The sequence below is a fragment of the Chiloscyllium plagiosum genome, unplaced genomic scaffold (assembly GCF_037043375.1).
Source record: "Chiloscyllium plagiosum isolate Xiang-an unplaced genomic scaffold, Cpla_swu_hap1 HiC_scaffold_13, whole genome shotgun sequence".
Lineage (NCBI taxonomy): Eukaryota > Metazoa > Chordata > Chondrichthyes > Orectolobiformes > Hemiscylliidae > Chiloscyllium > Chiloscyllium plagiosum.
In genome coordinates this window covers 4,025,486-4,050,456 of record NW_028270151.1, presented here as the reverse complement: position 1 = coordinate 4,050,456, position 24,971 = coordinate 4,025,486, and the positions used below count along the sequence as shown (strand labels likewise).

General features: G+C 42.4%; 2 protein-coding genes across 11 annotated transcripts in view; one reads left to right on the top strand and one right to left on the bottom strand.

Annotated features, from left to right (window-relative positions):
- Positions 1–21,831, top strand: part of LOC122556235 (thiamine transporter 2-like) — a 44,080-nt gene extending 22,249 nt beyond the window's left edge. The window contains exons 2-5 of one of the 3 annotated variants that reach the window (XM_043702837.2): positions 3,489–4,332; positions 8,317–8,509; positions 16,658–16,799; positions 17,612–21,827. In XM_043702837.2, coding sequence (XP_043558772.2) covers positions 3,489–4,332; positions 8,317–8,509; positions 16,658–16,799; positions 17,612–17,758 — 1,326 coding nt within the window. In that variant the 3' untranslated portion in view covers positions 17,759–21,827. Of the gene's footprint in view, positions 1–3,488; positions 4,333–8,316; positions 8,510–16,657; positions 16,800–17,611 lie in introns of all 3 variants that reach the window. The other 2 variants (XM_043702839.2, XM_087993286.1) reach the window with 2 other exon arrangements.
- The window catches only part of agfg1a (ArfGAP with FG repeats 1a), a 94,812-nt gene continuing 91,672 nt past the window's right edge, over positions 21,832–24,971 (bottom strand). For all 8 annotated transcript variants that reach the window (XM_043702847.2, XM_043702844.2, XM_043702846.2 and 5 more), the window contains one exon: positions 21,832–24,019. In XM_043702847.2, coding sequence (XP_043558782.1) covers positions 23,960–24,019 — 60 coding nt within the window. In that variant the 3' untranslated portion in view covers positions 21,832–23,959. The remainder of the gene's footprint in view (positions 24,020–24,971) is intronic.

The following is a 24,971-nucleotide window of genomic DNA, read 5'->3' as shown; positions in this document are numbered from 1 at the left end:
AACAGGTTTAATTGGAGGCACTAGCTTTCGGAGCGTTGCTCCTTCATCAGGTGGTTGTCTCCAAAAGCTAGTGCCTCCAATTAAACCTGGTGTTGTGTGATTTTTAACTTAGATGGGTCAATTTTTGTCCAATGTGTGCAGGATGGTTTCCTGACACAGTATGTAGACAATCCAACAAGGGGCGAGGCCACAGTGGATTTGGCACTAGGTAATGAACCCGGCCAGCTGTTAGATTTGGAGACAGGTGAGCACTTTGGCGATAGTGACTGCAATTTGGTTTTGTTTACTTTAATGATGGAAATGGATAGGTATATACAGCTGTTATAGCTGGGGGAAAGGCAATTATGACGCAATTAGGCAAGATTTAGGATGCGTAGGATGGAGAAGGAAACTGCAGGGGAGTTTATTCAAGGAATAGCTACTGCAGGTCTTTGATAAGTATGTACCTGTCAGGCAGGGAGGAGGTGGTCGAGTGAGGGAACTGTGGTTTATTAAAGAAATTGAATCTCTTGTCAAGATGAAGAAGAAGGCTTATGTTAGGATGAGACTTAAGGGCTGTTAGGGCACTTGAGAGTTACGAGGTAGCCAGGAAAGACCTAATGAGAGAGCTAAGACAAACCATGGGGACATGAGAAGTTGCTGGTGGATAGGATCAAGGAAAATCCTGAAGCTTTCTATAGGTATATCAGGAATAAAAGAATGACCAGAGTAAGATTAGGGCCAATCAAGGACAGTAGTAGGAAGTTGTGCGTGGAGCCCAAAGAAATGGGAAAGCACTAAATGAATATTTTTTGTCAGTATTCACACTGGAAAAAGACAATGTTGTCAAGGAGAATACTGAGATACAGACTACTAGACTGGATGGGATTGTGGTTCACAAGGAGGTGTTAGCAATTCTGGAAAGTGTGAAAATAGTTAAGTCACTGGCTAGGATTTTCTGGGAAGCTGGGGGAAGATTGCAGAGTCTTTGATTTTCTGTCCTCATTGTCTACAGGAATAGTGCCAGAAGACTGGAGGATAGCAAATGTTGTTCCCTTGTTCAAGAAGGGGAGTAGAGACAATCCTGGTAATTATAGACTAGTGAGCCTTACTTCGGTTGTGGGTAAAGTGTTGGAAAAGGTTATAAGAGAGAGGATTTATAATCATCTAGAAAGGAATAAGTTGATTAGAGATAGTCAACCTGGTTTTGTGAAGGGTAGGTCATGCCTCACAAACCTTATTGAGTTCTTTGAGATGGTGACCAAACAGGTGGATGAGGGTAAAGTGGTTGAAGTGGTATATATGGATTTCAGTAAGACATTTGATAAGGTTCCCCATGGTAGGCTATTGCACAAAATACGGATGCATGGGATTGAGGGTGATTTAGCGGTTTGGGTCAGAAATTGGATGGTTGAAAGAAGAAAGAGGGTGTGGTTGATGGGTAATGTTCATCCTGGAGTTCAGTTACTAGTGGTGTACCGCAAGGATCTGTTTTGGGGCCACTGTTGTATGTCATTTCTATTAATGGTCTAGATGAGGGTGTAGAAGGAAGGATTAGTAAATTTGTGGATGACACTAAGGTCGGTGGAGTTGTGGATAGTGCTGAAGGATGTTGCAGGTTACAGAAGGAAATAGTTAAGCTGCAGAGCTGGGCTGAGAGGTGGCAAATGGAGCTTAATGTGGAATAGTGTGAGATAATTCACTTTGGAAGGAACAAATGGAATACAGAGTACTGGGCTAATGGTAAGATTCTTGGTAGTGAAGATGAGCAGAGAGATCTTGGTGTCCATGTACATACAGCCCTGAAAGCTGCCACCCAGGTTGATAGGCTTGTTAAGAAGGCGTACGATGTGTTAGTTTTTATTGGTGGAGGGATTGAGTTTTGGAGCTATGAGGTCATGCTGCAGCTGTACAACACTCTGGTGTGGCTGCACTTAGAGTATAGCGTACAGTTTTGGTCACCGCATTATAAGAAGGATGTGGAAGCTTTGGAAAGGTGCAAAGGAGATTTACTAGGATGTTGCCTGGTATGGAGGGAAGGTCTTATGAGGAAAGGCTGAGGGAACTGAGGCTGTTTTCATTAGAGAGAAGGTTGAGAGGTGACTTAGTTGAGACATATAAGATAATCAGAGGGTTAGATTGGGTGGACAATGAGAGCCTTTTTCCTCAGATGCTGATGGCTATCACGAGGGGACATAGCTTTAAATTGAAGGCTGATAGATATAGGACAGATGTCAGAGGTAGGTTCTGTACTCTGAAAGTAGAGGGGCGTGGAACGCATTGCCTGCAACAGTAATAGACCCACCAACATTAGGGGCATTTAAATAGTCATTGGATAAACATATGAATGAAAATGGAATAGTGTGGGTTAGATGGGCTTCAGATTGGTTCCACAGGTTGGTGCAACTTCGAGGGCCAAAGGGCCTGTACTGCGCTGTAATGTTCTGTGTTCTATTTTCTAGATGCAGGAGAACCTCTGTCTGACCTGGAAAGTCTGGATGGAGGTGAGGGTGGTTGGTGTACCAGCAGGTTTTGCATCTTTTCTGGTTGCTGGGGACGGTACCTTGAGGGTTGAGGTATTTGGTGGGGACAGTGGACCGAACCAAGGACTGTGGAAAGGAGTGGTCCTTGCGGAAGGCAGAGTGGAGAGGGGAAGATGTTCTTGGTGGTGGTGTCTCATTGGAGTTGGCGGAAGTGTTTGAGGATGATATGTTGGATGCGGAGACCAGTGAGGTGGTAGGTGAGGACAAGAGATCTCTGTCTTTATTGCATTTAACCGTGTGGGGGGTGGGTGGAGGGCGGTGTTTAGAGCAGTGGAATGGGGAATGGAGGAAGTGGGGTATAGGACTATCTGGATGACAGAGGAAGGAAAAGCATGTTGTTTGAAATCGGTGGATGACTGGGATGCTCAGGAGTGGAATGTCTCCTTGTTAGAGAAGATATGGCAGAGATGGAGGAGTTGGGAGAATGGGATGGAGTTCTTGCAGGATACTGGGTATTCCAGGTAGTTAGTGCTGACACTAAGAGGCATGCTCATTAACTGCGATATTTCTCAAACTGTGTATTAATAAATAGTTACAAAAATCAATCAATGATATAATTTTAACAAAGTGGAATATTGGGCAAAAGAAGTAAACTACTAAACAAGGTGGAACTTTTATTTTAATTTTGATCAGCTAAATGTTATACAATCGGGGTCATAGGGTCAAGGAGATCAACAGCTCGGAGAAAGTGCCTTTGGTTTCTCTGGAACACTGCAGTGGGTCAAGGGCAGAGATGTCAGTGTGGGAGGAAGGTTGTAGGGTGATGAGGACAGGCCACTACAAGCTGATGGTGTTGTTTATGATGAAAATGGAGGTTCCATGTACCACTCCCCAATGTGCATCTGACACCCACAATTTTGTATATTTGGATATTGCTTTGTGTTTTTTTCTTAGGCTTATTACTAATTTTATTTTTATTTAATGCATTGTTTCTTTTTAACATGTATTTTTCCTATTCACTTTCAGATCATGAATGAAGTATTACCAGTAATGACTTACACTTACTTGGCAGTGTCAGTACCTGTCTTCCTGCTCACAGATTATTTAAAATATAAACCAGTTATAGTTTGTCACTGTGTTGCCTCAGCTATTGGTATGAGTTTAACCACCTTTGGACAACATGTTTCGGTCATGCAGCTTTCATTAGTTTGCTATGGTATAACGACTGCTACTGCTGTCGCTTGTTTCTCTTACATTTACAATGTTGTGAGTTTGGAGCACTATCAGAAAGTGACAAGTTACTATCAGAGTGTCACATTGATTGGATGCACCTTTGGTTCAGTACTGGCGCAAGTCCTGGTTACTGTTTGGAGTGTCTCTTATTTCTGTTTGAACATTATCTCGCTGGTTTCTGTGTCTGTAGCCCTCCTTTTTTCTATTTTCCTGCCAATGCCCAAGAGAAGCATGTTCTTCCACAAGATAGAGAAATCTGAAACCATCCAAAATCCACCATTACCTGAAGCTGTTAGTCCAGTGTCTGATAGCACCAGTTCTGCAAATAACATGGAAACACGGACACTCTCACATCCGCCTGTGACGTTGGATGGAGAGGTACAGAAACAAGATGCTGATGGTCTGATGAAGAGAAAAGGTCATCACAGTGTAAAAGATGTCTTTGTCCAACTGTGGTCTGATTTCAAAGCTTGTTACACTTCTCCACAACTCCTCTGCTGGTCCATTTGGTGGGCATTAGCCACTGCTGGCTATCTTCTAATCGTGTACTACATGCAGGTGCTATGGAATCACATTGAGCCATTCCAGAATGCCAGGCTGTATAATGGTGGAGCAGAGGCTATGTCAAACATTGTAGGTAAGTAGAACATTAATCATCCTGGTCCTCATTAAAGTAACCAGCTATTAACACCTCTTCATTACAGCAAAAGGAAAGATGTTACAAGAGTGGCTAAGGTGATGGAAGATATGAAAGTGTATTCATTTGCTGGTGTACACAGGAGATGGAAGGGTGTCTTGAGGTAACACCAAACTAGAGATAACTGATCCATTCAGGTACCAGCCAAACGGTGGGCCCTTTTGAGCAGCTTATGATGTGAAATGAGCTGAAAATGAGTTGCTGGAAAAGCGCAGCAGGCCAGGCAACATCCAAGGAGCAGGAGAATCGACGTTTCAGGCATGAGCCCTTCTTCAGGAATGGCTCATTCCTGAAGAAGGGCTCATGTCCGAAACGTCGATTCTCCTGCTCCTTGGGTGCTGCCTGACCTGCTGCGCTTTTTCAGCAACTCATTTTCAGTTCTGATCTCCAGCATCTGCAGTCCTCACTTTCTCCTATGATGTGAAATGAGTCAACTTTTTGGAGCAAATCAGAAGAGTAGCAGGAAAGGGAACAGATTAAAATCCGAATACTCCGTGGAGCAAATAGAGGGTTTACTGGTATGTTTTAGATGGAAGCAAAATGTTCAGATAAAGCAATGGCTTATCTTTCAGTCATTTTACTGTTTGTAAAATTATTCAAAGAATAAAATTAAGTCCAATGACATCTGAAGCTGTGTCAAGATTTGAGGGGATCAAAGGGGTCTTGACCTGCTTGTTTCTGAGCTCTCACTCCTGTTTCTCTGAAGTTCCATGTGATTTGACTCATGCCTTCAGCAGAATATTTGTACCAGATGGGGCAATATTGACGTTAACTCACAGAAGAATTAGATGTTGGTAACGTGATGAGAAATGTTCAATGGAAATGTGATACAGTTGTTAGTATATACATACACCATAGTCACAGGCTGATAGCCAGCAGCACACTCCCATTGGCATGCATGCTTTCAGTGGTGCCAGTGAAGACAGGGTCTGCCAGCTTTAAACCCTTAGGTCACATGCTGTGATACAGTGACATTGGCAGCACGGTGGCTCAGTAGTTAGCACTGCTGCCTCACAGCACCAGTGACCCGGGTTTGATTCCAGCCTTGGGTGACTGTCTGTGTGGAGTTTGCACATTCTCCCTGTGTCTGTGTGGGTTTCCTCCCACAATCCAAAGATGTGCAGGTTAGGTTGGATTGGCCGTGCTAAATTGCCAGGGATATGCAGGTTAGGTGCATTAGTCAGGGGTAAATATAGGGTATGGTCTGGATGGGTTACTCTTTGGAGGATTGGTATGGACTTGTTGGGCCAATTGGCCTATTTCCACACAGTATGGAATCTATGATGATATTATGGACGAGTCATAGAGCTCCACAGCATGGGAAGAGGCCATTTGGCCAAACTTGCCTATGCTGCCTAATGTTCACAATTTAAACTAGTTCCAGTGGCAGAGTAGGATGCTCCACTCGGAGCTCCTCTCTCACAGACTCCTTTTCCTTTTCCTTATTTTTTGTCTCCTCTTTGTAGATTTTTTTCTCCCCCTCCCAACTTTTGACAGCCCTGCCCACCTGGACAGTGGAGTCAAGGGAATGGGACATGGCTGGATATTGGGCGGGTGGGGGGGGGAGCGGGGAGTGAGCACAGTCTGGGGGTCACAGGGGGGTGTGGGGGTGAGCACGCACCGGGGGGTCACGGTGGGGGTGGGGGGGAGATGAGCACGGGCTGGGGGGTCGCAGTTGGGGGGGAGGGAGCATGGGCTGGGGGTCACGGTGGGGGGGGGGAGGGGGGGAGAGAGGGGGGAGTGAGCACGGGCCAGGGATCGCGGTGGGAGCGGTGGAATGCGTGCAGCCCAGGCCGGGCTGGACGTGTTGCTGAGTGAGTCCTGGCCAGAGGCAGCATGGCCTCCTGCTCTGGGGCTGGATGGCACGGACTCACAGTGGAGAGGGGCTGAACTTCAGGACTTTATGGTCACTTTTATTCTCATTCTGGACTTTTTAAACTTTGTTCCCATGCTCCCCTTTTTTTATTCTGTAACAACGCTTAAAATATCTGTACCTAGGTACCCAGTACCCAAGGTAGTGCCAAGAGGTGACATTACAAACTTTTAACTGCACCCAGTTCAAGTGACAATAAAGACTATTCTATTCTATTCTATTCTATTTATTCTAGTCCTAATACCTATAGTCTCTTAAATAACTGTGTGAGGTAACACAACACACTCCTTTTTTTAAAGAAAGAAATCCAAAATGGATAAACATCAACTGATATTGTCAATGTGATAGTTATACAAACACGATTAATAATTCAAACTTCAATGTAACCCTTTGGAAGCTCAACATCCTATCCTGATCTCTCTGCTAGTTGCTGTCACTCAACATCATTCACAAACATTGTCTGAGTTTCTCCTCACTCTTCGCTGTACAATTGACAAGTTATATTCGGAGTCGAAAAGTGTGGCACTGGAAAAGCACAGCAGGTCAGACAGCATCTGAGGAGCAGGAGAGTGGACGTTTCGGTCTTAAGTCCTTCATCAGGACTGGGAGGGAGGAGGAGAACTCCAAGGCAGGCATCCTTTTCCAGTCCTCACTTTCTCCAGGTTATATTCTGGCCTGAGCTGGTTTCTGTTCCTTTGCAGTGTAGTACCATGAGCAGAAATGACTTTATACGATCTCAGTGAAGGTGGGTACTGCAGATGCTGGAGATTAGAGTCAAGATTAGAGTGGTGCTGGAAAAGCACTGCAAGTCAGGCAGCATCCGAAGAACAGGAAAATCAATATTTCCTGCCCCTCTGATGCTGCCTGACCTGCTATGCTTTCCCAGCACCACACTAATCTTGACTTCATACGATCTAGTCTGGTTATGTTTTTCAGAAATCCACATTGGCAACCAAGCATTTGTACCTGATTGGATTGGTTCCATCTCTTCGTTTCTGAATGAAACACAAATTCCATACACAAACAAAAACAGAAATTGCTGGAAAAGCTCAGCAGGTCTGATAGTATCTGTGGAGAGAAATCAGAGTTAACATTCGGGTCCGGTGACCTTTCCTCAGAACCTTTCCTTCAACCGCATATGCTGTTGTGGGCCAAGCTCAATCTGTTTAGATCTGTTTCAGCTGTGATTTATCTTTTATAATGATTTAGGATTGTTATTGGAACACAACACATTCTAATGATGCTGGTATCTATTGATAATGACACTGACTGATTGATACTGGTAAGTTGCATTGCCTTACTGACCACATGAGTCCCACAACCGTCAAATAAGACATGGAGGAATAGCTGGAGACCTCAGGTCGGGAATGGGGAGGTTGGGGAGAGGGCAGGCAGTGGGGGTAGGGATCAGGTATCAGAGCCAGCATCACCAGGTTGGCTCTGATGGTATGATTGAGAGGGTGGGGTGGGGAGGGGGGTGACACCAGCTTTGGGACCACAGGGGCTGGGGATGCTGGGGTTGGTGGGGAGCAGGGGGTGCGCCAGGCTCTGGGAGTGTCAGGTTAGGGATTGGAATCACATCAGGGTGGCATTGGGTCCTGAGAGGGTGGGTGAGGGTGTCAGATCCTGGGGTGTCTTGTCAAGATCGGGGGTAGGTGTAGCTGGGCGTGGTGAGCTGAATACAGGGTCTGATTAACAATTTCACTGAGCGGGTTATTATATATTTAATAATATTTCCTGAGTAACTCTTAATTTCATGGGAACCAGCCAAAGACATTGTTTTACAGATGATTTCAAAGGGCTCCAGAGTGTAGGGCATTTGCCTTGTCGAGTCCTCAGTTTCCCTTTGGAGTCTGATTAAATAAGGATGCTGCAGGGTCCCCATGCACAACTCCCACCAATAGGGAATAGTTAGACTACATCGCCAGTGATTATGACAAACAATCCACTGTTAGTTAAAACAGTATGGTGGTATGAAAATCATTGTCTAAAACATTTCACTGAATTTCTGGGTGTGATCAATGACCCTGCTTCTTTTTCTGTTCTTTCAGGGGCTTCTACTTCTTTTGTAATTGGACATGTCAAAGTAAATTGGACAATGTGGGGGGAACTGATACTGGGAATCTTCTCAGCTGTGAACAGCGGTATATTATACACCATGGCTTTGTCAAACCATATCTGGGTTTGTTATGCTGGTTATGTTTTATTCAAGGGCTCTTACATGCTGCTGAATACTGTCGCAATGTGAGTATGTCATTTAATGAAAGTAAAACAATTCAAATGATGATTAAAAAAGTCAGGTCAAGAAAAGAACCAGACTTTTCAATTGAACCTTCTTTTACTGAATTTTGAGGTGAACTGATAATTCTGGTTTGGAGATGCTGGTGTTGGACTGGGATGTACAAAGTTAAAAATCTCACAACACCAGGTTATAGTCCAACAGGTTTAATTGGAAGCACACTAGCTTTCGGAGCAATGCTCCTTCAGCAGATGATGAAGGAGCTGCGCTCCGAAAGCTAGTGTGCTTCCAATTAAACCTGTTGGACTATAACCTGGTGTTGTGCGATTTTTAACTTTGATAATTCTGGAACTTACTGACTAAAGAAAATTCCACCCAAAATGTGAACATCTTAAATTTTGTCCCAATCCAATTGTTCACGGATTTCTTTTAAATCTCTTGCAAATTCAATTTGTAAAATTGCTAGTTTCAAATAATTTACTCATTGGTAATCTTGCAAAGGCAGTAGAATTCCATCTATTGTTGTTGGAAAATATAAACTAATAGAAAATTTATTATAAATGTTGTGTACAAAGTTGGGTATCCATTGGCATTTTGGAAGGGTGAGAAATAATCTTATTGAGACATTGAGAGGGTGAATCCTGAGCAGAGTTTCCCACTGCAGCTAGTCCAGAACTTGAGTCAATGGTTTAAAAAGTGGCATTGTCCTTTTTTAAGGCACAAAAAACAGACATTGCTGGAAAAGTTCAGCAGGTCTGGCAGCATCTGTGGAGAGAAATCAGAGCTAACGTTTCAGATCCAGTGACCCTTCCTCAGTTAGTAGTTAGGAAAAGGTTGTTTTTAATGCAGAAGATAGGGTGGGAGGAGGGAGTAAGGAGCAAACGATTGATGGAGATGGAGCACAATTGGACAAAGGAGTGAACAATCAGCCTGGGATAATGAATGGCTGCTACTTGCACTATTAGTGGTTAACAATGGGTTGTGTGTAATAGCAGACCATGTGATAACAAGGCCTGGTGTGTGGGGATTGGGTAAGGGCATGGGAGATGGTGCCTCAAACCCTAAAGTTGTTGAACTCGATATTGAATCCAGAGGCTGCAGGGACCCCAAGTGAAAAATGAGGTGTTGTTCTTCCAGCTTGCACTGAGTTTCACTGCAGCAAGCCTGACACAGAGATGTTGGCCAGGGAACCTTCTCTCTAGTTTGGTCAATGTTGTTGATACAAACTTGGCTGACATCACCTGGATTCCTTCCTGCCCAATCCAAATTCCTCTCCACCACCGAGGAGATGTCCTTAACCCGGGCACTGGACAGGAAACACAGCCCCTGGGGCCGAGAAAAGAATCTATCTCCCTAATTATACTGTCCCTGACCATAACTACATTCCTCCTTGCTCTCCCCAACTTCAGTAGTTCCTTACACCAAGTATTGGTAGTAGTTCACTCATTCTTCCTGCAGTCTCTTTTGCCACAAAACTTACAAGAATCCTATAACTGTTGGAAGGGACTCAGGTTCCTGAAATAATAGCCCCTAGATCCTCGTACTTGCCTCACCTGAATTCACACACTCCTGTCTCTGATCTGAGATCAGATTTGAATGAGCTAATCTGAGGGATATGATCACCCTCTGGAGAAAAATGCCCAGGTAATTTGCCCCTTCCCTGATTTGACCCAATGTCTGCAGGTTGGACTCCAGCTTCTCAAACCAATTCCAAAATTCCTCAAGGTGCAAACTCTTACTACAGCTTCCAGCAGCTCCAACATACTGCAACAGCCACACATCAACTGTCCTACCTTCACTGTCACATTTAATTTATTAGTGAATTACTCTAGCTCTTTACATTGTATTTTTTCACACCAGTTTCAAGCTTGTATTTAACAAGCCATGTTTAAGGGATCAGAGATCCAAACACAAACACTTTACAATACTGGCTGGAAATACTTATCAATCCCATTTGCCAATCCACTACTTTCTCTTTTAATGGACTAGGCTAGACCACTCAAAACATTCTTAAGCAGACAGACCCAGACCATAACTTTGCAATTTGTTTCGTACGTGCACAGTGAAAATTACCCGGAGTAAGTTAGCAAGACCGACTATTAGATTTTAAAACAGACAAAAATTTATTCACAAAATTATACAAAGAAACACAAAAAACCTCTACAGAACTTAGCCTATCCAACTAGACTTAATTATACTGTTCTGAATATGCATAACAGTCCCAATAAGTAAATTTGCTTTAAAAACCTTAATAAGTGGAACACATGCTTACACGTAGAAGTTGAGGGGCAGAAAGTGAGAGAGAGAGTTTCCACACAGCTCCCCATTGAACTTCCCAGTTCAAGACTGAACTAAACAGCTCAGCTCGAGAGGTGACCCGTCCCCTTTCTTTATACAGGTCACTTCTAAAACCTGACCACTTTGGCCTGAAGTCTCATCTATTTACATATAAACAAAAGGCCTCACAAAATCCTTTTCATCTTTGTACCAAACCAGACTGATAAGAGCCCGGCCCAGTTTATTGTCCTTCTGAAAAAAATCAAGGACAGAGTCTCCTTGAGCCAAGGAACAGCCTTTAGAAAAAAAGGGACTAGCTTTGTGACACCTCCCCCCTTAAAAAAATGAACCATCAATATCAAAAGATGGCTTCATTTTGCACTCTTCAAAAGCCGGTTAGTACTCTAAACACACATATACACTACACTAACTATATACATGTAAACATGCACAATCCCAAGCAAATTAAGACTGCAGTACACCTACCACCGAATGCCTCCATCTCGAGTCTCGATAACTCATCGGCTAGTACATTTTTACGATCTCCCACATGCACAATTGTCAAATTGAATGGCTGCACCAACAAGCTCCATCTAAACAGTCTGGCATTTTTGTCCTTAAATTTCTCCTCAAATGTCAAATGGGTTGTGATCAGTGTATACCATTGTCTCAGATGCATTGCTGGTAATATAAACACTGAAATGTTGTAATACCAACACCAAGCTTAAAGTCTCCTTCTCCACCATTGAATATTTCTGTTGATGAACGTTCAACTTCCTAGAAAAGTACCTGATGAGACTTTCTATTCTTTTACTGGCCTCCTGCAGGAGCACCGCAGCAACACCCACATCTCTGGCATCGACAGCTGCTTTGAAAGGCTTTGTGTAATCCGTTGTGGCTAATACTGGGCAGTGGTTAACACAGTGTTTAGGCTGTCAGATGCCTTTTGACAGTCCACTGAAACTTCTTGCCCTTTTTTAACAATTCAGTGAGTTGAGCAGCCATACTGCTAAGGTTCGGTACAAACATTCAGTAAAATCCACTCAACCCCAGGAATCGTAGTACTGCTTTTTTGTCGATGGTGTGGGAAATTCCCCAATTACTTTCATTTTCGCATCCCGTGGGGCCATTTGTCCATGTCCAATAACATGGCCCAGCAAAGTGACTTGGGCTTTGGCAAATTTACTTTTAGCTAGGTTTACCACCAAGCCTGCCTTCTGAAGTCAATTGAACAAGTCCGATAAATGCTGTAAATGTTCCTTCCATGAATGACTAAAAATCACCACGTCAGATATACACCACAGTTGGGTAATCCGGCAATGACCTTATTAGTCAGTCTCTGAAATGTGGCTGGAACATTTTTCATACCAAATGTCATGACTTTGAACTGATATAGTCCATTTGGCGTTACGAAAACCAAAATTGCCTTTGCTCTCTCTGACAGAGGTTCTTGCCAGTAGCCTCTGAGCAAGTCCAACTTAGAAATCTAAGTTGCGAGTCCCACTTTTTCAACACAGTCCACCAACCATGGAATTGGATATGCATCAGTCTTTGTAATGGTGTTGACATTGCGATAGTCCACACATAACCGTTGGGTACCATCTAGCTTTGGTACTATGACTCTGGGTGAGCTCCAGTCACTGCAACTCACTTTGATTATGCCAAGTTGGAGCATGCACTCCATCATTTGTTAAGTAATAACACACAGGCATGCATTCACTTTCTCTGTAAATGCCTTTTGATATAACTATTGTAACTCCCCATCCTTCTGCTGTAATTCAATCAGCTTAGTAGAGCTAAAGACACTGGCATGTTTACCTACTTGCTCCTTCTCTGTTCCACTTATCCGATCGAAGGAAATTTTGGATAATCGCATGCCAGTTTCCTTATCTGTGCCTTTTGATCTCTCCTGCTTTAGCTTGTGCCTCTGTGATGTTGTGATCACACAATCAGGAAAAATGCCTGGATAAACATTCTCCATGTCTTCAGTTGCCTGCTGTATCATTTGCAAGGACAAATTGAATTCCTGGAGCTGACAGTTTGTTCAGTACTCCTACCACAAATTCTCCACTCTTCTCTGGACTCTCTAGCCTCACTTTACATAATTGAGCACTTCTTGTCTCACCATGAATTCCTGTTACAAGTTCCTTTTCTGGCAGTAGTCCCTCAGGAGTACATATCTTCTCATCCGTCAGCATCACAGACTGAGAGGATCCTGTGTCCCTTAATATTGTAACCTCCTTACCTATTACTCCCAGCCTATGTGAATAAGGTTTACCCTTGCATGTGTATATTTTTAAGCAGATCTGGCACTTCCTCCTTAACCAACCTCTGATCATCTTGTGCACTCCGAGGCAGTTGTCCAACTTCCCTTGTGCTTTGTGTTATTAGTCCAGCAAAACTTCCAGGCTTGTCCGGTTTTTCTACACCTGGCTTTCTCCTTGCCAACCAACATTAATTTCATGTAGCCCACTTTATTACAATGAAAACACCGGGGCTTTTTAATTTCTTTGTCCCCCCCTCAAGGGTTTCTTTTTTACCCTGTGGTAAGTTCTCCTTACGATCTTCACTGAGATCCACCTTTTCCTTTCCATATGAGGATTTCTCTTTGCCCCAGTTTCTATCCCTCATGGACTAAAATTGATTCTGGAAGCCAAACCGTGTTTTATGGACCAGCTCATAACCATCAGCCCCTTCTGCTGCTAACCTTGCTGTTTTAACTCTCTGCTCTTCCACATGAGTTTGCACTACTTCAGGCAGTGAATTTTTGAATTCCTCCAAAGTAATTACCTCTTTAAGGCCATCACAGGTTTGCTTGCTTTTTAAAGCTCTTATCCATTTATTGAAATTACTCTGTTTGATCCTTCCTGGGGTCCTTCCTTACATTCCTGAAACATTGTCTATAGGCTTCTGGTACAAGCTTATATGCACTTAAAATGGTTTTTTTCACCTCCTCACACTCCCCAGGTACCTCCTCTGATCATGATGCAAATACCTCACTTGCTCTACCTATAAGTTTTGTTTGGATCAACAAAACCCACATTGGCACTGGCCACTGCATCTGTTTTGACACCTTTTCAAATGTGATGAAAAAGGTTTCCACATCCTTCTCATCAAATTTAGGCAATGCTTGAATATATTTAAACATTTTCTCACTCGGCTTCTGACTACCAGGGGCTTGCTCATCCTCACTGAGCCTATCCTCAGCCTTTATCTCCAGCCTTTTAAGCTGTCGTTCATTTTTAAGTGTCAGTTTTTGAAGTTCAAAAGCTCTCTCTTTTTCTTTCTCTGTTCTGTCTTTTTCCCTCGCTTCTGCTGATAATTGCAACTCAAACTGTTTCATTTATGCTGCCATTTCCTCATCTCTTGCTTCTAACTCAAGCTGCTTCATTTGCAATTGAATTCTTGCCATCTCTATAGATTCTGATGGTTTCTCCAGCAAGTTTAAATGCTGAGCTACTGCTGTAATCATCTGTCCTTTCCTCACAGGAACAGGCAGTTCCAATTCCTCCAGCTTCTCTACTCACTCTTGTAACTTGGTCTTATTCGCTTTTTGCAAAATTTCCAAAGTCATCGCATCCACATCCAGGAAACACTTGGTGACTGAAAGGGCCATTACTATCCCAAACTTTGTCTACCCAACCAAACCAACACCTGAAATAAAGACACTAGCACCAACCACTCACTATTTAAAATCCCGCAAAGAGCCCTGAATCTGTTATGGACTAGGCCAGACCACTCAAAACATTCTTAAACAGGCAGCCCCAGACCATAACTTTGTAACCTGTTTCAGTGAGTGTGCAGTGAAAATTACCCAGAGTTAGATAGCTAGGTTGACTACTAGATTTTAAAACAGACAAAAAGTTATTCACAAAATTACACAATGAAACACAAAGAACAGAATAAAGAACCCTTACAGAACTCAGCCTATCCAACTAGACTTAATTATGCTGTTCCGAATAAACATAACAGTTCTAATAGAACATTGAAGAATACAGCGCAGTACAGGCCCTTTGGCCCTCGATGTTGCGCCGATCCAAGCCCACCTAATCTACACTAGCCCACTATCCTCCATATGCCTATCCAATGCCCACTTAAATGCCCATAAAGAGGGAGAGTCCACCACTGCTACTGGCAGGGCATTCCATGAACTCACGACTCGCTGAGTAAAGAACCTACCCCTAACGTCTGTCCTATACCTACCATCCCTTAATTTAAAGCTATGCCCCCTCGTAATAGCTGACTCCATACGTGGAAAAAGGTTCTCACGGTCAACCCTATCTAAACCCCTAATCATCTTGTACACCTCTATCAAGTCACCGCTAAACCTTCTTTTCTCCAATGAAAACAATCCCAAGTGTCAGCCTTTCCTCATACTTCAAAGTAAGTAAACTTCAATAAATAAACTCCCTTTAAAAACCAGTATAAATGGAACATATGCTTACAGGTTGAATTTGAAAGGCAGAAAAGCGAGTTTCCATACAGCTCCCTGTTGAACTTCCCAGTTCGGGACTGAACTAAAACTGCTCAGCTCAGCGAGAGAGGTGACCACTCCCCTTTCTTTATACAGGTCACTTCTAAAACCTGACCACTTTGGTCTGAAGTTTCATCTGTTTACATATAAACAAAAGGCCTCTCAAAATCCTTTTCATTTCTGTACCAAACCAGACTGATTGTCCCTCTTAAAAAATCAAGGACAGAGTCTCCTTGAGCCAAGGAACAGCTTTTAGAAAAAAAAGAGTCTAGCTTTGTGACACACTGTGCTCCCACTGCATGTGATTCATGATGTCTGTCTGTTGCTGACCTCACTGTGAGTCCCCCTGCCCCTCGATCCAGAGGAATTACTTCCTGCAGTAAAGTTTATAATCTAACCACCTTCTTTCCCCTTCACTAAGTTCCCACTTTGAACCACATTCTCAGATATGCTAAATCAGTGTCTGATTCACACAATGAAGGCTCCCTCACTCTGACTGCACTTTTTACTGGCCACGTGGTTTCCAAATCTCTTTCTGACATCGAGCTTCAATGCACATTTTAGTCTTACCTCCTACTACAGTAATCAACACCCCATTCAGACAAGGGATTTCGGTGTCTGAATAGATAACTATAAGGGAGCCACCTTTTTTTAATTAGGCTACTTTTAACTTAAAGGCTATTAATCCACGATGTGAATCTGATTTTTACTCTAACATTGCATTTGGAAAATATTTGCCAGCACATCGAAAAGACGTTTAGACAGACACAAAGTGGGACACTATGTTCCCAGAGGTGGCAAAAGAGCTTTAAACGAAAGGGATGTAAACCATTAATTTAGAATGGCTCCATGGTTGGCATAGATATGATGGGCCGAAGGGCCTGTTCCTGTACTGTACTGTTCTACGTTCAAATCCAACTTTGAACCAAATGCCCAGGATGTACTCACTGGGCCTCCATCTCCCCCCACGTTGACCCTGTGCTCCACTGGAGTTTGAGGTTTTGATTGATCTGGAAGACAATAGTTATCAAGGGGTGGGCTGAAGCAAACAGGAAATTAGACTTGAAAACACAAGCAGATTTGCAGTGACTTTATTGAATGGTAAAGCTGGCTGGAAGTGCTGTGTGGTATATTTCTGCTCTTGGAACAAAGCTCTTGGACTTAAAGAAAAATACAGATTTCTTCGTTTAAAGCTGTTTTGCCACCTCTGGGAACATACACTGTCCAACTTGAAAACCTCTCTCAATCAACAGCATTAGAGTCTGATAATTAGTTCAGGGGTGGAATTGGGAATATGTCACAAACAAGCACTTATTTATACCATCTAATATATAGCATTAGTTTCAATGATTACAATATGCAGATTTAACATTATTAAGAAGATTGTGTTTTCTAAATTTAGGTTTCAGATAGCAGCTAACTTGGAGATGGGGCATCATGCATTAGTGTTTGGCATCAACTCTACGGTGGCCTTGATACTCCAAACCATCCTAACCATTGTTGTGATTGATTCAAGAGGCCTAGCTTTGGATATTATCACCCAGGTGCATTCAATATCCATTTCTACGTATGTGAGGACTTGCTTCCAATTGTTTCATTTCTTTACAGTTACTTTTTCTCATTGCTTGTATCATACAATTTTAAAGCTCTAACATTCTCAGTTATTGTATATTCAAAAAGAATTTTCAAAACAAAATCATTGTTCAGAACGATGAAAAGAAAACACAAGTGCACAGGCTGGTCACAAGCCTGGAGTGAGGCAATGTCAGATCGAGCCTGTTGTACAAACCAACGCCAATACCTGCCATTATCCAGATTGTGCTCAATTCTTCAGGAGAGAGCCACCTCCAGACAGAGCAAATAAGGCACCATATGGTATTTACTGAGGCTGATACAGCAACACATTGACACCCACACCTTCAGTTAAATGCAGCAGGGATAATGTCAATGCTTATTTTATCTAATAATAGCCAGATTGTAACTATTACTGAAAATAAGTGATTCGGAGATGCCGGTGTTGGACTGGGGTGTACAAAGTTAAAAATCACACAACACCAGGTTATAGTCCAACAGGTTTAATTGGAAGCACACTAGCTTTTGGAGCGACGCTCCTTCGTCAGGTGATTGTCCTGATGAAGGAGCGTCGCTCCAAAAGCTAGTGTGCTTCCAATTAAACCTGTTGGACTATAACCTGGTGTTGTGTGATTTTTAACTTTGAAAACAAGTGAACATTGAAGCCTGTCTTAGGGACTTGGAAGCTGGCTTTTTGGAAGACGGCTGTAACCTTTCCACTGAACCAAGCTGGAAATATCCAGAAAGACCAGCAATAAACTAAACGGCTGTTTTTCTTTTGCAGGTTCTCATTTGGGGAAGTTACTTTGCAGCAATAGCAGGACTTTTCCTAATCAGAGGAATCTACACACTTTTTACAAACAGACGGGCACAGATTGTCAGTACAAATACCTCTCTTTCCAGAAATGAGAGAGAAATTACAGCGTTGTGATTATCATATATAAATCTTCCAACATTTGCTTTTCTTTTTAACCAATCTTCTTTAAATGATGTGCTGCTGTAGAGGAAAAAGATTAAGACATAATTATATCATGTCCTGCACACCACTATCCCCAGGTATGTCCTGTCTCACTGGCAGGATTGAGCCAGCAGAGGTGGCCTCACTGTGGTATACAGTCAGGAGGGAGTTGTCCTGGGAGTCCTCAAAATTCTGGAGTCTGGGCCCCATGAAGTCTCATGGCATCAGACAAAATTGAGCAAGGAAATCTTTTGAAATAAGCTGCCCCCTTCTCCCACCCTCTCCTCCAATCCCTCAGCTCCTGATCACATGATTACATTAGCTCCTTTATCCATTAATGTCAGATTAAATGCCAAAGATGATATGAGAATGACAGCCCTTGCCAAGAAGGCAGTGTCTGATTATGGCATTAAGGTGCCCCAGCAAAACTGGAGTCATAGAGATGTACAGCATGGAAACAGACCCTTCGGTCCAACTCGTCTATGCTGACCAAATATCCTAACCCAATCTCGTCCCACCTGCCAGCACCTGGCCCATATCCCTCCAAACCCTTCCTATTCATATACCCATCCAAATGCCTTTTAAATGTTGCAATTGTACCAACCTCCACCACATCCTCTGGCAGCTCATTTCATACACATACCACCCTCTGCGTGAAAAAGTTGCCCCTTAGGTCTCTTTTATATCTTTCCCCCCTCACCCTAAACCTATGCCCTCTAGTTGTGGACTCCCCCATCCCAGGGCTTTGTCTATTTATCATCTCCATGCCTCTCTTGATTTTATAAACCTCTTTAAGGTCACCCCTCAGCCTGCGATGCTCCAGGGAAAACAGTCCTAGCCTATTCACCTCTCCCTATAGCTCAAATCCTCCAACCCTGGCAACATCCTTGTGAAACTTTTCTGAACTCTTTCAAGTTTCACAAAATCTTTCCGATAGGAAGGAGACCAGAATTCCAAAAGTGGCCTAACCAATATCCTGTACAGCCACAACATGACCTCCCAACTCCTGTACTCAATACTCTGACAGATAACGGAAAGCATACCAAATGCCTTCTTCACTATCCTATCTACCTGCAACTCCACTTTCAAGGAGCTATGAACCTGCACTCCAAGGTCTCTTTGTTCAGCAGCACTCCCAATGTGAATTGGGGAAAACTCTCTGCTGCTAACAGTCATGCCTGGCACAAAGGAAAGATTGTGTGGTTGTTGGGGGTCAGTCATCTCAGCTCCTGGACATCTCTGCTGGAGGTCTTCAGATTAGTGTCCTTGGCCCATCCAAAATCTGCTGCTTTCCTCTACCCTCAGGCCAGAAATGGGGATGTTCGCTGATGACTGCTCAATGTCCAGCACCATTCAAAACTGAAGCAGTCCATGTTTGAATGAAACAAAACCTGGGCAATATTCAGGTCTCCAGGGTGATAAGTGGCAAATAACATTATCACTGGTTTCACAAAAACGCTAGACAGTCTCGAAGACCGAATCTAACCATTACCCCTTGACATTCAACAGTGTTACCATTTCTGAATTCCTCACTACTGACATCCCTGGGTGAGCCAGCCATATTAATACTGTTTTCAAGAGAAGGTCAGAGATTAGGAATTATGTAGTGAGTAATCAGGTTGGCCAACAACTGTGTAGACATCTGTGTGATATGCCTATAGCAGGCAGGAACAGCAAAGTGCCTTCTAATCAGTCCAGACAAGTTGGAAGATCGCAGTAAACCAGGCAGCATCAGATGGTAGAGAAATTAACATCTTGGGTATAACCGTTCTTCAGGACTAGACAAGGGTTATACCCAAAACGTTGGTTTCTCCACCCCTGATGCTGCCTGGCTTGCTGTGTTCTTCCAGCCTCCTGCCTGTCTACAATGGATTCCAGCATCTGCAGGTTTTTTTTGTCTCTTCTAGTCAATCCAAGCTTGATGCAGGGTGATGCCCCTCAAGCTATAATCTCTAGTGCCAAGTTAGTGATCTGTTCCAGGAAAATCTAACCATGGAAACAAATGTAAACATGTGCTTTATTTGCCTCATTTGCCACTAGGCATGAGAAGAGAGAGAGAAAAAATGATTTTAGCAGATAGGAAGGCCTTATTCCCATTATTGTTTTAAATAAAATCATTCACAGGATGTGAGCATCACTGGCCTGGCCAATATTTATTGCCCATCCCTAATGATCCTGAGGACAATTAAAAGGCAACCATATTCTTGTGGGTCTGGAGTCACATGTGAGTCAGACCAGGTAAGGATGGCAGGTTTCTTCACTGAAGGATGTTAATGAATCCAGATAAGTTTTTTTCTCCCTGATAATTGACAATAATTTCATGGTTATCATTAACTCTTAATTCCAGTTTCATTATTGAATTCAAATTTCACCACCTGACATAGTGGGATTTGAACCCATTTCTCCAGAACATTAGCTAAGTTTCTGGATTAATAGTCTAGTGGCAATACCACAAGGTCATTGCTTTCCCTTAATTAATTCATATTCTATGTCCCTGGTTAACAAAAAGATGACTATGAATGAATTCAATAGGAAATTCTTTCACCAAGAGGATGGTGGGAATCCAGAACTCACTACCTGAAAGGTTGGTAGGGCCCTGCTCCGCCCAAAGCCATGTTGACTTTCCCTAATTAGGCCATGCTTTTCTAAGTGCATGTAAATCCTATCCCTAAGAAATCTTTCCAATTGCTTCCCAACAACTGACATCAGACACACCAGCTGATAGTTTCCCTGGATTATCCCTATTTTGCTTCTTGAACAGGGGAACAACATTAACTCCTCATCAGTCTCCAAGACCTCTCCATTGGAGAGTGAGGATATAAAGATCTGCTGCCACTCAATAACCTGGGGTAGATACCATCATGCCCTAGGAACTTATCCACCTTAATGTTCTTCAAGATTTCTAACAATGTTTTTCTAGATCTCAAAATTCCCTAGCCTGCACCACACAAATTCTCTACCCTTCATATTCTTCTCCTGGGTGAATACCAACACAAAGTACTCTTTTAGGATATTGCCCACATACTCTGCCTTCAAGCACAAGTTCCGTCCTTTATCCTTGAGTGGCCGTACCTTCTCATTATTTATTATCTTGTTTATAATTTACGTATAAAATGCCTTGGGATTCTCATTAGCCCTACTTATCAAGGTTATTTCATGGCCCCTCCTGTTCTCTTAATTCCCTGCTTGAGTTCCTTCCAGCATTCTTTGTATTCCTCAAAGGCCCTGTCCGATCTTAGCTTCCTAACCCTTACATATGATTCTTTTTGCCTTTTGACTAAATTCACAACCTCCCTCATTATCCAAGGGTCCCTGTCTTTCTTCCTTACTGGAACATTCCGGTGTTGGACTCTGTAGGTTTTTTGACAACTTCCACATGTCAAATGGAAACTTACCAGGCAACAGCTGCTCCCAAATTAACACCCCACAGCTCCTACATTTTACTGATATAATTTGCTCTCCCCTCCTGCAAAGCCTTGATTTATCCTCATTCACAGCTATCTCAAAACTTAAGGAATTGTGATCACTGTTTCCAAAATGCTCTCCCACAGAAAGGTCAGTCACCTGGCCAGGCTCATTTGCCAATACAAGTTCCATATGGCCCCTCCTGTAGTTTGACTATCCACATACTGTTTCAATAAACCCTCTTGGGTGCACTTAACATATTCTGCCCTGTCTAAGCCTCTGCTCTAAGGAAGTCCCAGTTAATAATGGACAAGTTAAAGACACCCACTCTGACAACTCTGTTGTTATTGTATCTTTCCATAACCTGCCTACATACTTGTCCCTCTTTGTGGCTGTTGAGGTGCCTATAGTAATAATCCCAGAGTGATTTGTTATGGACCAAGCCAGACCCCTGAACTTTGCTAGTTGTTTTAAGGAAGTGTACAGTGGATATCCCAGGAGAGAATCGGCTGGTCAAACTACTAAGTTTTAAACAAAACGGAATTTATTTACAAAATTGCTGAATGAAACATAAAAAACAGAAAACAGAATACCGACTAACTTATCCTATCCGACAACCCAACACTCTATCCCATCTTAATGATGCTGATCCAAAATACTTGCAACAATCCCCACAAACACCCCCTGGCAGAAAAGGAAAATCAAACAAGCTCTCACAGGAGAGAAGTCAGAGACAGAGAGAGAGAGAGTCCAGCAGCCTTTCTTCACACACTCATTGCTGCATTTTAAAACTAAACCCAGAGAAAAGCTGAGCTGCTAGAACTGGCCACTCCCCTTTCATTACACAAGATTTTCTTCCAAAACTTGAAAGCCTTCTTCCTGAGGCAGTATCTGTTAGCTATAAACAAATTGGCCCTAAAATCCATCCAACCTCAGATATTTCGGAACCTGTGTCGTTTACAATGTCTCTGGAAAAAAAACCCAAGGACCACCTAACCTTGTTAAAGGAACAGCTTCGTCACAGACTGCAGCCATCTTATTTTTGAGCTCCACCCATATTGTCTCAGTGGATGAAGTTCCAGCATTTCCTCTTTGACTGCAGATGTGACATTCTCCCTGATTAGTAACACAACGCCACCACCTCTTTTACCTTCCTCTCTACCTCATCTAAAACAAAGAAACCCTAGAACATGGAGCAGCCAATCCTGTTCCTCTCTCAGCCACATCATCATAGTCCCGTGTAATGATCCAATGCATTAAGTTTTTTTTAACAAATTAGAGTATGGAATGTTTTATAAGTGACATAGACCATAATGTTTAACAGGAAATTAAAAGCAAGAAGCTGCATTTGTTTGTATTACTTCACTATCAATGAATTCTGTTCCAAAGAAGTCAGAAGTCACACAATATCAGGTTATAGTCCAACAATTATTTACAGAAACTTTTCTTTTTTTCCAGTTTTGTTTAGTTGTTGCTCAGACTTACCCAATAAAGAAAGCTCTTTGATAGGAAGGTGGCGATGGTGTCTTCCAGAGTCAGCTGGCCTGTGAAACCTGGCACGGCACTCTGGCAGCAGCATGGCATGGGACGGTGAAGCCTGAAGCGGGGACTGTAGTGGTGGAGAAGGAAAAACTGGACTCTCTTTAAGTTGCCTTTCTTCACTTTTATTTTACGTTAATGTGAATGGTGCCTGTGCAGGGCGATGCTACACACTTTACCCATATTTTATATTGGATACACATGACGATAAATGATTCAATTCAACAGATTTATTTGAAATCACAAGCTTTTGAAGTGTTGCTCCTTCATCAGGTGATGAGCGGTCCTAATACTTGTGATTTCAAATAAACCTGTTGGACTATAACCTGGTGTCATGTGACTTGTTGCTTTGTCCATCCTAGTTCAATACCAGCACCTCCACATCATTCCAAAGAAGAGCTAAAACAGACTCAAAACATTAACTGTTTCTCTCGCCCAGAAGCTGCAAGGTCTGCTGACTTTCTACAGCATTCTGTTTTTATATCAGATTTCCCCAGCATCTGCAGCATTTTGCTTTTATTTGAGTAGTCAGTTATATATTAAACATTTTCTACACTCAATTCCATATGTAATAACAACACAACAATCACAAAAATACAGCAATTAAAATCTTCTTGGAGATTTTTACTAATATTGTATTTATTTTGTCAATTGCAAACTTTGTAGCAAAACATGATTTTCTTTATTAGGCAGAGATGCAGTTTTCTACATACTCAGAATATAAATAAGAGAATTTTCCTCTGAGAAAGAAAATCTCCTTTTCAGTCACCAAATGAATAACCTAGTTTATCTAAAACTAGAACTTAAAAGGCCAATGTTACAGCAATTTCATCCTTATAGATACAGCAACTTTATTATGATTCTTTCTGCTCAGTAACATTTCACATTAACATAAATGTGTTAAATTACAAATACTGATCTGCACAACTAGCTAATTTCTAAGAAAAAAATATGTACAGTACTGCAGAGCAATGAAAGAAGTGCAATAACTTAAACATTAACCCATTTCAATATACATGATATGGCTACATCTTGAACCTTCTTACCAAATAATGGTTAAATAAAGGACGGATGGAAAGTCCTTCCTTTCTTCAAATATCACCCCATTATATAAAATACAGGCTTTAGAGACTCTTCTGATTAAAGCTAAGATCAGTGAACAACACAACTGTGCGAGAGATCTGGAGACGTCACGCATCAACATCACACTCCTGACAGTAACTGAATGGGCTATAAGAATGGGTTGGTTGAGGAGCTTCCTGTTGGAAACTGCCCCATTGGAGCTCCGGCCTGTGGGAAGGATAACAAGAAATCGACAATAAACATGATGTGATTTTTTAAAAAAAAAATCTCTAACATGAGAACAGTAAAGAATAAATTTCAAAGAATAAATATTCAGAATAAATCAGGACATTTTCTAAGAAGTCGAAAGTGTGCTGCTGGAAAAGCACAGCTGGTCAGGCAGCATTCAAGGTGCAGGAGAATTGACCGATGAAGGGCTTATGCCTGAAACGCCGATTTTCCTGCTCCTCGGATGCTGCCTGACCTGCTGTGCTTTTCCAGCATCACACTCTTGACTCTGATCTCCAACATCTGCAGTCCTCACTTTGTCCCATTTTCTAACAAGTGTCTATTGCTCATAAGCCACATACGTACACACCCATGTCAAATTTGTTCTGTTTTAGTAAATACTTTTTAAAACAAAATGTCCTAAGTCAGTACTCGGCAATATTATTTCTCATCACACATCCACCATAGTGCTTCAAAACAGATCCATCTAAACTTGCATTCTTCCTACAAACAGCTTCAGCTTTGCTGTCATCACCACAAATATTAGAACATTATTACAATACTGTATTCAAAGATTTATTTTCAATAATTCAACCTCGAGAAAATGTCTAGTTAACAACAGATTAGTGTACAAACAACAAAGCAGGTAGACAAGATAGTGAAGAAGGCATTTTTCTTTTATTGGTCAGAGTATTGAGTACAGGAGTTGGGAGGTCATGTTGCAGCTGTACAGGACATTGGTTAGGCCACTGTTGGAATATTGCGTGCAATTCTAGTCTCCATCCTATTGGAAGGATGTTGTGAAACTTGAAAGGGTTCAGAAAAGATTTACAAGGATGTTGCCAGGGTTGGAGGATTTGAGCTACAGGGAGAGGCTGAATAGGCTGGGGCTGTTTTCCTTGGAGCGTTGGAGGCTGAGAGGTGATCTCATAGAGGTTTATAAAATCATGAG